General features: G+C 36.4%; 3 protein-coding genes across 3 annotated transcripts in view; 1 reads left to right on the top strand and 2 right to left on the bottom strand.

Moving 5' to 3' along the window:
* Positions 1–15,469, bottom strand: part of LOC113677429 (putative tRNA N6-adenosine threonylcarbamoyltransferase) — a 272,358-nt gene that overhangs the window by 237,927 nt on the left and 18,962 nt on the right. The gene's annotated exons all lie outside the window — the stretch shown is intronic.
* On the top strand, positions 3,214–6,440 carry LOC113677421 (microfibril-associated glycoprotein 4-like). The gene is made up of 5 exons (XM_089199983.1): positions 3,214–3,391; positions 3,900–4,154; positions 4,281–4,403; positions 4,713–5,096; positions 5,558–6,440. The coding sequence occupies exons 1-5, from the start codon at positions 3,304–3,306 to the stop codon at positions 5,821–5,823; spliced, it is 1,116 nt and encodes a 371-aa protein (XP_089056109.1). The 5' UTR covers positions 3,214–3,303; the 3' UTR covers positions 5,824–6,440.
* LOC113677435 (inositol monophosphatase 1) lies at positions 9,164–15,463 on the bottom strand. The gene is made up of 8 exons (XM_027194239.2): positions 15,346–15,463; positions 14,230–14,363; positions 13,368–13,472; positions 12,879–12,924; positions 11,343–11,451; positions 10,552–10,666; positions 10,321–10,472; positions 9,164–10,039 (listed from the first exon to the last, which is right to left on the bottom strand). Exons 1-8 carry the CDS (start codon positions 15,430–15,432, stop codon positions 9,933–9,935), a joined length of 855 nt encoding a protein of 284 aa, XP_027050040.2. The 5' UTR covers positions 15,433–15,463; the 3' UTR covers positions 9,164–9,932.

Below are 15,469 nucleotides of genomic sequence, written 5' to 3'. Positions count from 1 at the left end.
GAAAATAAAATTTGACACTTATCTGTAGTTTTCAGGACGAAACGCCAGCCAAATTGAATACTATAGCATAAGGAGAGGAAGAAACAGATAACGGTTTCAATGACAACATCTTTGTAAGTAAGTTTTTTTAGTGCTTTTTTTTTTTCAATATGGTTTTCTCGACGCCTCACGCCAAGCTGATGGTAATAGATAGATAACTGAATTTCCCCGTGAGATAGATTAGGAGTAGACCATAATCTAAACGAGATGAATATGGTATTCATTTTAGTTTTATTAATTTTTTTGTATACTATTTTGGTCGTTTCGGTCGTTTCATTTTGGTCGTTAGATTCGTTTCGTTTCAATCTTTTTGCTTTGGTCATTTCGGTGGTTTTGCATGTTTCGCTTGTTTCGTATCGTTTTGCTGTTTTGGGCTTTAGTTTAGTTTAGTTTCGGGTCTTAGTTTAATGATGTTATTTCTTCGTCCTGGTTGCCAAGGAAAATAAGAGTAATTTTGACGAGAGCATTTTTTCCAAGATACTCTCTAAATTGGAAAACCATAATCTTATATATAACACGGTGGTTAACTCCGGAGGAAAATGCGACACGTTGTGTAGTTATAGAATTCATATTTTCATTTTCAACTTGAAAAACGTGAACCTGTCATAATCTATCACAACACATGTCACCAAGGAAAATAGGATCACGTTGTGTAATTTTAAAACTTCTTACATGTCTCGCTGAAAGTATCTTAACCAAATAATTTGCATAAGAGTTATATATGTTATTTGCCGGCTGGGAGGTCCGTATGGTGAAAAACTGTGACAGAGGTCTTGAAAATGCTGCCCGAGGCCGTAGGCCTCGGGCAGCATTTTCAAGGCCGAGGTCACAGTTTTTCACCATACGGACCGACCCTTAGCCGGTAAATAACATATATATATTTTTTTAGCTTAACGAAATACATTCTGAAAGAACCCGAATGATTTAGGGCTCTAAATACGGCAAGATCTTCCATAAACTGAACAATTTTTGAGCGAGTAAATGGTAGTTAAAGTAAAGGTGATACAAATGAAAGAGAGATGCTTCACTAAAACATTTTCACAAAATAAAGTTATTTATTGTTTTTTTAGAGGGCACGGTAACGAATCTTGCAATCTGATTGGTTTTTTACCCGGTCAGTATTTTCCTATCTCTGCCCACGGGCCACGGTAACGCTTTCGTGAGTCGCCGAGTACATCCCAACTTTCGTTGTCATTTTTCATAAATATACCTCGTTTTCCGGCTGGGCAGTATTTTTAAGCAAACACGTCGGTCACTACCTCAAGCTGATAAATAACTTATGAATCTTCCCTTTTCTCTCTATCAAATCACTTTGGTTGACAGAAAAATATTGGTTTCAGAATGAATTTGTATAAACAGTAGTGTCATTACGTTGGTTGACAAGCGGCCTAAAAACCGTCTGCAATTAATTTAATCGTTCACAAAAAGTACCCAGAAAGTTGAAACGTGAGGTATTTGGTTACAGTTAAACTGAACGATGGAACTTTCATTCATTTAATATCTGAATTTTCTCGAGCAATTTGTTCATAGTAAAAAAAAAGCGAGCGAAGTTTTAATTTAAGTTCTACAACAAATATACGCTCCTGGTGAGTCTTTCCAATTCCGTTCAATTTGGACATTTGTACCCTAAATTGCACAACAGAAATTGAAGGAATTGAGAAAAGGCTGCATTAAATTCCCTTGTGTCTCGTTGGAGTGTGCCGTTCGAATTTAGTTTTTGTGAAGGAAAGATCAGAGTTAAACACGCCATTACAGCAAACAAACGAGCAAACTCTCACAACTTCAAAATAAAAAATTGAATTTACTCACAATTACTTTCCTCGCCGTTTACTTAATGAACAGAGGTAAATCTTCGTACATGAATGAATGGTCGATGAGAGTAAATAATACTTTCCGTTGGATCATTAACTGATTTTTAAGAAAACATTGTCGTGACAGACCTTGCCAAACTAGTTCTGTTGGTTTTCAAATGTTCCTACGATTTTTTTTTCTTGCGCGCTCTCTAATTGACAGGTGTCAGATTGTGACAGATACTTGTAAAAATAATGTTTCAAAGTTTGTTTGGAAGTCTTTTAAATCACCTTTATCGTTACGGAAATGAAAATGTTTCGCTGAGGTATCTCTCTTAAATTTGCATCACCTCTATTTTAACTACCATTTACTCACTCAAAAACTGTTCAGTTTATGGAAGATCTTGCCGTATTTACGGCCATAAGTCATTCGGGTTCTCTCGGAAAGAATTTCGTCAAGTTTAAAAACAATAAATATGTTATTTACCGGCTAAGGGTCGGTCCGTATGGTGAAAAACTGTGACCTCGGTCTTGAAAATGCTGCCCTCGGCCTACGGCCTCGGGCAGTATTTCCAAGACCTCGGTCACAGTTTTTCACCATACGGACCTCCCAGCCGGCAAATAACATATATGTATTTCGGAACATACTACTGGATTTTCATAGAAATATTTCATTGACTGTCATATCCAGTGGAGCTAATGATGAGACTTCGCAGTCATTTAGATTTAAACACAAAAGCTTTGACCATATGGCTAACAACAATAAGAACAGCTGAACAGGAAGAAGGACTGTGGCGTATAAAACAGTGGTTTTGTTTTGTATCCATAGTTACAGAAGTTCAAACAGTTCTATAAATTGAAGAAAAGCACGACACCATAAAGTTTTCATTATTGATACCCTCAAGAACAAAACCAAGTAGGAAAAACACACAAGGATAAATTGTTAACATTTTGTATTTCAGAAGTGATCTGACATCTTTATCGGTAGCAAGTTGGAAAAATTTGTTTCTAACACATTGATAAACTCCTGTCATCTCCGATAAGGGTGATGTGCTCTATTTCGTCCTTCTTCGAAGCTTTATAAAATATTATGACTTATCAGAATATGATGAAATTTACAAGATAGAGTAAGAATTTAAAAATACTCCAATTTTGCGCCTTTTGCAGCTGTTGACTCACCTACGAAAATGAATATTTAATATAAAGAAATTCCTATTAGGTTTTTTTTGTGCAAGGGATGACACAAGTCTGTTAGCATAAGGTGTTTTAGACCAATAACATAACTGAACGATTTGCCTTCGAAATATTGTGTTAATTAAGAGTCCCTTTAAGTGGACAAAGCTGGCAAATAAAGTCGAAAAGCTGCCTAACATTTGTCAACTTTCAAATTTACAGGAAAACAGGAAGGTTTATATTTTGGGACGCTCACTATCATATTTTTTACCTTGAATTTACCTTGAATCTATTTACAGCGATGCAGTTCAAGTTTTCTCTTCTACCGATCATTGTTATTCTCTATATCTCCCTTGGAATTATTCTCCCACCATGCTTCTGTTGCACCGGTGAGTATAAATACCTTTTTAAATTTCTTGTGTTTTTCCTTTCTGATGTCGTTTCCTCAAAACCATGACACGAACTGCACATGCTACCTGCTGATCAAAGCAAATGATCTTTAAGCAGGTAACCCGCTTTATCTAATTCAAAATGTCTTCTATTATGGAAAAGAAGATACAAAAAAAGTCAAATTTCAAAAAGACCTCACCACATGCACATAAATGGCTCAAAATGATGAATTAAAACAAAAGATTCACAGATATCGCAGGAAGGTGATGAACGCTATGAAAATATTCTTGATATATTTTTAAATATTTTCTTCCGCTCATTAATTCACAGTCAAAGATTAATTTTTGGTAATGAAAGCCTCCCAGTTACGTTGAATTTTCAAGAGATGAGAATCACCTTTTAGGAAAATTCGTCAGGGTCCTAATGCAGTATAGTTTCATCAGTGAAAATAAGAAATTTTCTCGAGTGAGTGAAAACTAAACGATATATTTGTTTTGCCTACCACAGACGACGATAGTCGACACATCAAATTCAAGGACCCAATACCGAACATGGCCATGAAAAGTCACGCGATCAAAAGTGCAGAGGTGCCAAACGAAGGGAGCTGCAAAGTAATATGTTTGATGGAGCCTAATTGTTTGTCTATCAATATTGGACCTGTTGTAGGAGGAAGCCAAAAATGCGAGTTGAATAACGCCACGGGGGAAAACTATGCTCCATTTCTTCTCGTGAACAATCCGGGTTACACATATCTTGCAATCGAGTTAACATTTCACATTCTCAGGAAACTAAGATGGTAGAAGAGATTGTTTCATTTCCTAAGGCTAAAGCGATCTTATTCTTGACATAAGGAAGGTCTGCAAAAAAAGCTTTCTTTGTTTTGTCAACAGAATCCATGCAGAAGTAGACCATGCTTAAACAATGGCATCTGTCAAGCTGGATTCACCTATAAAGGTTTTCGTTGTGTCTGTCAGGAAAGATTCACTGGAGAAACCTGCCAAGTCAGTGAAGGTGAAATGACTTGATTGTGTGGGCCAGTCTCGCGTGTAGTACGCGAGGAGTTACTCACTAGAGTCCAAAACTTGATTTCAAGAACAGAATATTAACCACTAAAGTAAAACTAAAAAGGAAAAGCCTATTATTTAACTTTACATGAATATAGCTAGTAGATATTAAGGAAAAAGAAATGGTCCTAGTTAATGTTCAGAATCAAGTTTTATCAGCCAGAGCAACAGTCAGGAAAGCAAACAAAAAGCACTCAACATCCAAACCATTTTAAATGGGTGTTTTGTTTGTTTTTTTGTTTCTACTGATTTTCAGTCAAAAGAAACTGCGCAGAAATCTACAAATCCGCGGGCAAACCAAATGACGGTGTGTACACCATTAAACCTGATAATTTGCCTGCCTTTGATGTATTCTGTGACCAAACAAAAGCCGGTGGAGGGTGGACAGTGTTCCAGAAAAGATTGAACGGCTCGGTTGATTTCTACCGCTACTGGAACGACAACAAACATGGCTTTGGTGACCTAAAAAGTGAATTTTGGTTGGGACTGGACAAGATTCACCGGCTGACCTCACATAATAACAGAATGCTACGTGTGGACTTGGAGGACTTTGAAGGGAATACTCGATATGCTGAGTATAACTTGTTTGGTGTTATGAGTGAGAAAGACAAGTACAAGTTGATCCTTGGCTCTTATTCAGGTAAAACTGTCATTTCGTCGCTTCTATTATAGTCATTCTAGGAGGGGGAGGGGGGTAGGGGGGAGAGTGCTGAGTAATGTAAATATGCTCAACGTCTTTACATCAAGGGCTTTGGAAGTAAAGAAAAATGCGTAACCTCAGCTCATCGATATGCAATTCTGGACAGCGCTTACCGGAAGTTGATTAGTACAAAGGTATTCACCGATGGCTCATGTGCAGTTAGCCTGACGAAGTAATCCAACTCTGATGAGTGCCTCTGCAAACATATTTATTGGCATTATCAGATTTAGTGATTCAATCCCTAGAATCTTCGACATGAATCATAGATATTACTAAGAATACTTTTACTCCATATCATTATCGTTAAATTATACTTATCTGATATTTCAAGATTTCTTTTGAATTACGAACTGCTCATTGTTGGTCAAACGTAATACTCATGACGCGGATCGTTTTGTCAGGAAATTCTGGTGACTCTCTTGCATATCATCGCGGTATGCCATTCACCACTAGAAATCAAGATAATGACAATAGGGGAGGTCACAACTGCGCCAATAAGTTCAAAGGAGCCTGGTGGTACAGGAGTTGTCACTCCTCAAATCTTAATGGTTTATATCTTCGTGGCAATCACTCCTCCTATGCTAATGGAGTGAACTGGAAAGACTGGAAAGGACATCATTACTCCCTCAAGAGAACCGAGATGAAAATAAGACCAGTGGATTTCTGAACCGTCATATTTATGGCACAACAATGATACAGTACCAACTTAAAAAAAAAACACACTCGTCTCAATAAAGTTTTAGTTGGGTCTGAGGTATTCACAGGATTTATCCTCGAACCTCTATGGCTTGTATCATCATGGCCATCACGCGTCCTATCTTGGTTATACAAGTTTTGATTCTTTAAATTTTTTACTCGTATTCTCACTTGACGGAACACGGAGCGATCACACAACCTTCATTTTTCTAGGTCAATATCAAGAATAAACCCAGTCGCTAATTCAGTTCTAGTTCCCTTTGATTTCGCTTAGGAAACCCTAAAAAATTACCCAATGTTTTGACTCTAAAGAACGCTATCAGAAAAACAAATATTTGAAGTTTTAGTGTACACTGGAATGCGTAACGTTATGTGGATGATTCTAAAATGCTTCATATATTGCTTTTATTTGTATTTCCTTAGCTTTTGTTAAAGTGAATACTTTGCACTGTTATTGATAATCATATTGCACTTTTAATCATGAGAACACATTGTCACGCCCAGGGTCCATTTTGTAGATATGGCTCATCAGGTGATTATGTTACAAAGTGAGTTTGTAGAAATAAATGTAAGGATGAGTAGGTGAAATATGTTTTGTTTTATTCCCTCTGGCCTCGGAGCCATTTTAGAATTTTGATATATTGAAAGTGGCCCATTGGATCGCTTGTGATCATTGGTTTGCAGGCTGATGGAGGACTCCTTACAGCTTTATTTACTTATAAATGATTAAAATCTATGGGACATAAAAGTTTTCGGTTTTATTCCAATTTCAGCACGATGGGGAACGAAATTAAGATACTAAGGCCATTCTTTTGGCTTGTTCTGCGGCTATGGCGTCCAACTCGTGTAAGGTTTTCAATTTAGACGTGAGTTTTTCCATATCTTTAGGTACACGCCCCAGGTACTGAAGAATCTACTGGTAGGTTTCCACCATCCACGCTCTGAAATTCATGGCTTCAGTGACAACAAGAAATTTGTTGGTGACAAGCTCAAACGATTCACCTTCAGGATGCATATTCTCCGTACTGCTCTTTATATATTTCCTAAGCTGATGACTGGTGGTTTTTAACTACTCGGTTCTGCAAAAATTTTTTATTCATACACACACTAATCAAAGTAATAACCCTATCTAGAACTGAACTCACGAGTTTATATATTTGGCAGCATTTCTGCATATATTACGGCTGGGACAATATACGCTTAATAACAAGTATTTATATTGCGACAAAACGTGACGACGTGAATGGCGGAATGAATAGGATTAATGATAGCTCAAATGAATTGCTGATTATGTAACAGTGGTCATTTCCTTTCTTCTCATGACATTAGTGTTTGATTCAGGGGTAACAATGTAAGGAGAAATTAAGTGGTAGTTATTCTTAAGGGTCAGCACGGACTCAATGAAAGCCGATTACCGGCGGTGTCTCTTCCCATATAAGACCTCTGACCGCCGTCTGTTTGGCTACGAGCCGGCTCTTGTGTTTGGGTTTGTTTAAAAACTATCAGATGCCAGTCGTAAAACGTAGGGTCGGACGTGAGGTAGCAGTATCATCCAATAAATGAAAGTACAATAACCGGAAGTAGAGTCGTAACAGAGAACCGGAAGTCAGAACACTTTAAGGACAGGGAAGGTTGAAATGTCGTTCGAACTGGCGGGCTACCCATTGAATAAAACTCTTTCTGAGAACAACAAAAATTCTACATGGAATATACGATAAGAACGACAAGAAATCTTACCTCAGGCGATAGCACTGGGAAGAACTTTACACTTATTTGAAAAAACAGAATTACCTTATTCTCACATCGATGATGTACGATTCAAAGATTGCCCCTACCTTTGATCAAGACGGGTGGAGGATGCAACGTCGCGTAAAATGTAGATTTCACTTCAGATATTCTCTCGCATTTAAGGCTTTAGATATTAAGGCCTTCTCACGAAACTTTATTTCTATCTACCACGCGAGCAGCTGAAACTATAATTTGACACTTATGTAAAGTTTCCTGGACGGAACGTCAACCAAATTGAGTACCGAAGCGCATACGGAAAGAAGAGGAAGAAAAGTCTTGAGGGAAAAATCATTGTAAGTACTGTTGGTTCTGTATAACTTATCGAGTAATTTTGTCGAGAGCATTTTTTGCATGATGCGTTCTTAATTGAAAATCATAACCTTCTATTTATCACTGTCGTTAACTCCGGAGGAAAATGCGACACATTGTGTAGTTCTGAAGATTCATATTTTCTTAAATTTTCAATTTGAAAGAAATAACACTTTAATTATCTCCAGGGAAAATAGGACAACACTGTGTAATTCTAAAACTTCTCACATGTCCCGCTGAAAGTGTTTTGGCCACATAATTTGCAGCTTTGTTTTAAGAGTTAGACTTGCTACACAACTTTAGAAACATTCTACTGGATTTCTTTGAAGTATTTTATTGACTGTCATATCCAGTGTTACTAAGATGAGAACAGTCATTCAGATTTAAACACAAAAGCTTTGATCTGACGTCTAACAAAAAAAAAAGCTGGACAGGAAGATGGATTGGGCGTATAAAACAGCGGTTTGTTTTGCAGCCATAGTTACAGAAGTTCAAACGGTTCTCTAAAGGAAAGCACATCACTATAAAGTTTTTACTATGATGATACCTCCAAGAGCAAAACCAAATACGAAACACAACTTTTCGCTCAAAAAGTAAGAACTATCTCTGTGAGCTACTTTTCTATATTGCTCAGACCAAATCTTTCTTGCCGGGAAAATTAACAATCAGATCATGGGAGTTAAAGGGTTAGGACTGATTTTCACTACTGACTTAAGTACAGATGCAAGCGTAACAGCTCTTGATTCACCTTAATGCAAGTACAAGGAAAGGGAAAAGTGCTTCTGCTTGTGTTTATGAGCGTGTTGAAGCTGTCTTCATAGTAAAATATGAGCTGTTATGCTTGGCTTGGTGATTGCTTTTGTGCTTGCATTGCCAATAAAAACCAAGCTTTTCTCTTCATGCATGCATTATTGGAAGTTCTCATGCAATGCTTGGTCTTAGGGGAAAAGGTGGCATCTTGCAGAAAAAAAATTATTTCATCCTTTAATGCTTTAACCTGTGCAACAGACATCTCCATCCAATTTTCCAACTCTCTCATCTTATTTCGGACACCTTCTTTGATTTTAGACACTTGGGTCTGGTGTTGAACTTTGCCCTCAGGAAATGAAGCAGGGGTAACAAAGGTAGTAGGATGTTAGGGGCAGGGGGAGTAACTAAAGAACCAGAGAAGCAAGGGGTGCATTAACTACGTATGAAAAGCAACAAATCAGGAGTTAAAAAATAATAAATTTGATATATTAAACAATTTGTTTAGTATTATCAACTTTCTTAAAATATTTTTCTATAATTGTAGAGATTTAAGTTACAGTGTCATTGTATGCAAGCACATCAATTTAAGAACATCAAATGCATACAACTCTTCCAATGTTATATCCTTAAAAATTAATAATATGATTAATATAAGTAAATAAAGCTGACAGAATTTCTGACTTTAAAAGAATGGCTCACAGATATTTTTGAAAAAGATACCCAAATTTTCTTCTTTCTTGCTCACTTACTTTTAATCATTTTAATTTTTACCCAAAGACACATTCTTGCTCATGAGACACCATTTTCTCTTTTCTATTAATCATTTACATCCCAAGAACAAGATAGACTTTCTGTAATTACAGGAAATTATAGACCGAAGTGATAACTTGTCTGTGAGTAGTGCATGTACATAAAATTAAAAGGTTCAGCTTTTTTATTTTTTAGGCAAAATTTACATTTTCAGTAATAAATACCAAAATTTAAAAACATCATACAAGTATTGATGTATGCTGAAGAGGTACTAAATTACAACCTTGAAGAAATTAAGTTGATTTTTTTCATCAAGTAAAACCTGTGACACTTCGTGTGAAAATAATAGCTGGACAGTATAAAAGCAAATGACTTGACAACATTAGTTACAGACACATTAAAAAACAATAAGTGAGACAATGCAAAAGACAGCAAATTAAAATGAACAAGAACAAAGTTGTCCTAAAATAAAAAAAAAAATTGCTAGTCTCTAGGAAGCTCGATGCAATCTAAATACTGAGAAACTTGATCAGCAAGCTCCTTATTTCCAGCAGCCAATATACGACGTGCCATCAAATCCAGAGGCTTACCTGTTGCGAGAAAATGTTTTATATTAATGTGAGATTTTAAAAGGCTAAGATCATAAAAACTATTAAGTTATAATTATAATTCTGCAACTTGCTACAAGATGGGTAAATGCTGGTCACAAAATTAGCACTCACAAAGCAAATTTAATTACCAAAATTTATCTAATTTTCATGGCAATCAACAATGGTTGAAGCTTGACATGGATCTTCAATGCAACCAATATACTTTATGGTAAATATTTATGCAAGAAATCAGGTTGTAAACACACAACATATTTAAAAACCTGAAGGATCCAGTGTGACTCCACCAGCTTCTTCCACAATTATTCCTGCTGCTGCAATATCCCAGACATGGATACCACATTCATAATACAGTTCTGCCTCACCACTGGCCACAGAGCACATGTTAAGGGCAGCTGATCCCTGTAGTCTGATGCTGGATAAAATAAAAATAGACAAGCACTTAATTAAAGTGATTTACTTTTATGTATAGATGTCTTTTTATTAATCTTTACCTGTGAACTGCAATGGGTTTCTCTGCAAGCCTTCTGAGATTTGACATCACAACATTTATGATTTCAGGATCCCTTGAGGAGCCCAGTTCCGTGATAACAAGAGCTTTGCTTAGATCTGTGGAATAAAGTGAGTTGAGATTTGTGACATCAAATGTAACCAGGGAGCAGTGATGTTCCATTCATCCATCTGCCCCTATAGCAGCTCTGTTTTGACATCCACCACAGAGATGGACATACTTTGGCTGTGCACTGAGACTCTTTTTTACCACATGAATCAGGTGATCAAATAATGCAGCTTACAGGACACTGGGCTAAAACTGACCTTGGTCAAAGAGTGGGTGGAGAGAAGCAATGTAAAAGTTAAGTGTCCAAGATTGTAACAAAATGACTCACCCTAATCTTGGACCTAAGGGTATGTAAAGGTTTGCCTTGAGCTAAGTGTCAGTCCATCTCCAGGTTACCCTCCCCTCCCCCCCCCCCCCCCACTTGAATTTCATTAGGTTTCCCTGACAATACACCAATACCCATTTCCACTCCTGGGTGGAGAGGGGCACTGTGAGAATAAAGTGTTTTGTCCAAGAACACAATACAATGACTGGCCAGGTTTCAAACTGAGACCGCTTGACCTGGAGTCCTGTGCACTGACTGAATAAGGCCACTGTGTCTCCTGCACTTTTGATCCAGAGTCCAGGGTAATACAAATTATGCCACAGTGTCTCCTACAGATTGATTAGAATAAATAACAAAACCTTCTTCTTCATCTCCTTACTATATTTAACAATTAAGTTTACCTGTTACACTTGAGCAGTGAATTTTCTTTCCATTACAAAATGCCCCAGTGCCTCTTCTTGCAGTAAACATCTGATCTTTAATTGGATTGAATACTACCCCAACCTCCATCTAATGGAGAACATTCATTTTAAGTCTATCACTGAACAATATGCATCTTTCCATAGCACAAAAATTCTAAACTTAAAGCCAAACTTATATTCATGTTGTTTGCTGCAATCAGTGTTCGCTGTAATCAACATCAATATGTCTATTGTAAACAGAAACAAACAAACAGTGGAACCTGTATTAGGTGGTCACCCAAAGGGTGAGTACTTATAAATGTTGACCACTTGATACAGGTTCCACATAGATGAGGGGTATTGGAGAGTTTTAGATGCACATTTGGAGTGTTAACTGCAAACATCAAACTGCAGCCAGCAGTTTTTGGTTAGAAGTCTAAAGACTTTCAGCTTTTTAGATCGACATCAGATTTCACCTGAAAAAATCAACATACATGCCACCATCTTGAATTACACAAAGGATGGAGGTCCTTCATTTCACACACAAGATGTAGCTAAAAGATTAGTTATTAAGAAAAGACTTCACTTCACATATATTTATAGAAAATAGGTGAGAACTTTCAAACAGGAAGGCAAAAAGCATTAAGGGAGTTCAACTATCTGAAAGTGCCTTGCCTGAAGTTCAAACATGGACGGGTAACAGCAAATGCAACCACTAGAGTCTGATCACATGACTCCTAGACTTTTGCAGTCACACATATTCAGAAACAAATATGGATCTAAAACTCCCCATTATGAACAATGATACACAATGCCATGTTATGCCAAAATAAACCAATTAATGTATAGAATCTTGCTCAAAATCACTATTTACTTTCCTTGATTTTGAGAGAGAAACATGGATTAACAATTGCTTGAAAGTTATTCTTAGTTTTATCCGAGTGGTTCAGCTTCTAGTGACCATTCAGTACAGGTGGAATACAATACAAACAGGCCTTTGGGACTTAGTAAAGGGTGACTGTGACTGCTTAATGAAGGTAACCCCTAAACAGAGACCCTGTAGCAAACAGGACTTTAACAACTGACTGCTTAATACTGTGCCACAGGTTCAACTGTCCACTAAATGATTTGAAACTAGTACTAATTGTCTGAAAGTTGTGCTTGAATACACCTATTGTTATTTTATACATTTCAAAAAAGTTTCACTGTCATCATTTTTGAGTTAACAGCACTCTAAGAACAAGTTAAGGGTTCCACTGGTGAGATATATTATGTTCTCAAGGTACCATGTTTTTATATTCACCTAAATCACTGAGCCCTGGCTGTTTGAAGGTTGGATAATGCTATATCTCTGTCTGGTGGATAGCATAGTTATGTATGGTTTGTAAACACTTACATGAATCCTTGTATAGAAATTTCTCTGTTAGATAGCTTTATCTGCCCTATGAAAAACTGGGCCCCTGTAGTTAAATACTTAATCAAAACAAGACCAACAGGTTTGTACTGAGGGCTTACTAAATGTTATACGAAATTTACCTGTTTATTAATTGCCAGACCAATACAAATAGCTACCATAGGATATCTGAGGAAAAATAATTGTTTGTTGCTTTCACACCATAGTGATTTGAAATGTATATAAAATTACATGAAATGAGTCATAAGGCTCATCTACGAGATATAACAGACAAAAATTCATTTGAATCCTTTGTAATCATGACCAGTCCAATGGCTTAATATCAAATAATTTGCTGGAACAAGAAGTAAAGCGAAACAGAAATTTTTGAAATGACAAACTAAAGAAGTTTATTGCATTTGATCAAACAGTTTAAATTTATATTATTTTTTTTTAACAGCTAAAGGGAACACCCTGAAAGACATTAGCTACAATTATTCCTTGTGTAAATGACAGATAATTAAAAATTCTTTTTTGTTCCATCCTTTTTAGGGGGGGGGGGATTAGTATCATAAAAGGATGTGGCTCATTTTAAAAGATAGCTCAGATGGATTTTTCTGTCTCTATCTAACCTGTGAACGAAGTTTGTTGTACCATCAATTGGATCAATTATCCATGTAGGATTATCTGTGAGAATACTTTTCTTTCCAGCACTCACTGACTCTTCGCCAATAAAACTGAAAATCACACACAAATCATATGTTTAATTCAAATTTTTGAGACTAAGAAAAACCCAATTTTTTATTTGACTTGTACATATTTACATACACAAGAACATTGCTCTGAGTCTGTATAGTTTCCTGGTATTAAACCTTTAGCTTCTGATTTCTCCTCACAATATCACCCTCAAATCCAATTTAAAGGTCATAAGAATAATGTAAATGGAAATGATCACTAATTTAAGATACTCCTGATTGTCAAACAAATTTTCCTTGTCATTACCGCAAGAATGAAGAGAGATCAGTGTAGAGAATATGAATACCAATGTTAGGGTGTACAGGGTAAATTGTAGTGAGTATGATATAAGGGTTTCTATAACTTTTTCCATAAGCAGCTGCAGAAGGTATTATCAGCAACTGGAAGAGGAGGCATAAAGCCAAGCCTAAGTATGTGAGCCTGCTGGTAGACTATTATAAACAGATGTTGGTAAGAAGTCTTACAGGCAGTAGCAGACTGCCAGGAACTGGCTTTTATTGAAACCCCTAGTATAAAAATGACAGTTATTAATAATAATAATGAGAATAATATATATCAAACACATTATATTCATTTTTTATTTAAATCTCAGATTTGATTGGCTCATTATAAACTTGTTTATTACTCACCTAAGGTCTTTTTTTTATGTTTTCACCCCACCTCAACTCAGTAAATTACTCAATAAAATATCATTACCAATGGATATAACATCATTAAGCATGAAAATAACAGTGTCACCTGTGAGATGGGAATTTTTCTGCTAGGGTTCCAATGATCAATTCCTCCACATACTTGTCTGTTTCTGTCACCAAATCTGTTCCACATGACTTTGTGTCAATATTCTTTTCCTTGTGGAAAGCTTCAAACACCACCTAAACACATGAGGTTTGCAAATAAGCTAAAAAAACCTATTAATAAGTAACAAACAAGTGCTGACTTTTTTAAAGCATGGGACAATTCTTTTGTTGACGACTTAGTTTCATCTGAGAACACCAAAATATTTCTAAATGTGTTCCAAAAATGTCCAAAATTACCTTGAATAGTTTCTATGCAAGTTTCTCTTCAACTACACTCTATTGTTGACTCCCTTCCAAAATCTAAGTTTATTTGGAGGGTACCATGATATTAATTAGAACTCTTTTTTTCAAATGCTAGCTTGGTTTGAGCTTGTTTCTTGTTTTGATTGGAAATTTTAAGTCAAGGATGGAAGTCTTTCACTAATCTTGATCTACTGGATGATGGGGTTAACCCTATAACTCCTAAGAGTTATTGGCTTCTAATTTCTCCTTAGTGTATCACCCTTATATATAAAGGATATGATCATCAATTCTAGAATCTCCTGATTTTTATACAAATTCTCCTTGTCGGTGCCATAAGGAATGTAAACAAAAAGTGTGGAGAATATGAATATTAATGTTAGGGTGTAAGGGGTTGGGGTGAAGTCTTTTATCCACTGATGTGAAAATCACAGCTGACGAATAAAAATTGGCTGATATAAGATGCTAGCTACCATTAAAAATAAACTGTTTGATTTAACTGGCAAAAAGAATTAAAAGAATCAAAGTAATATTTCTTGTCTCCTCTCTCATCGTGCATGCATGACCTTCACGAATTTTGTTTTTCTCACACAATGGTCACCATGATTTGCAAACCACGCCCACTTCTAGTTATCTCCAAGAGGACAACCAATGAATGAAGAACGTGAATTCAAGCCTGATTACTATTCGTTACGTTTACTTAATTTCCACAAGTTTCCCTCAAGGACCTGCTCGAGTACGATGATCAAAACGTATATGGACTATTTTTGCGTTGTGTAATTGCGGAGAAATGGGAAATAAAGTATTATTAGATTACCTGCCCTGCCTGTCGTGCTATTTTTACCGCAGTATCAAAATATTCCTGAATGTCTTGTTCACCTGTTTGGACAGAATCGTCCGCCATGTTGAAATTTTTCTGCAAAGCGCCAGGTGGATCATGG

The sequence above is a fragment of the Pocillopora damicornis genome, chromosome 3 (genome assembly GCF_964200805.1).
Source record: "Pocillopora damicornis chromosome 3, jaPocDami1.2, whole genome shotgun sequence".
NCBI classification, from domain to species: Eukaryota; Metazoa; Cnidaria; class Anthozoa; order Scleractinia; family Pocilloporidae; genus Pocillopora; species Pocillopora damicornis.
Note: the sequence above shows the minus strand (reverse complement) of the source record. Positions and strands in the feature narration are given on the sequence as shown.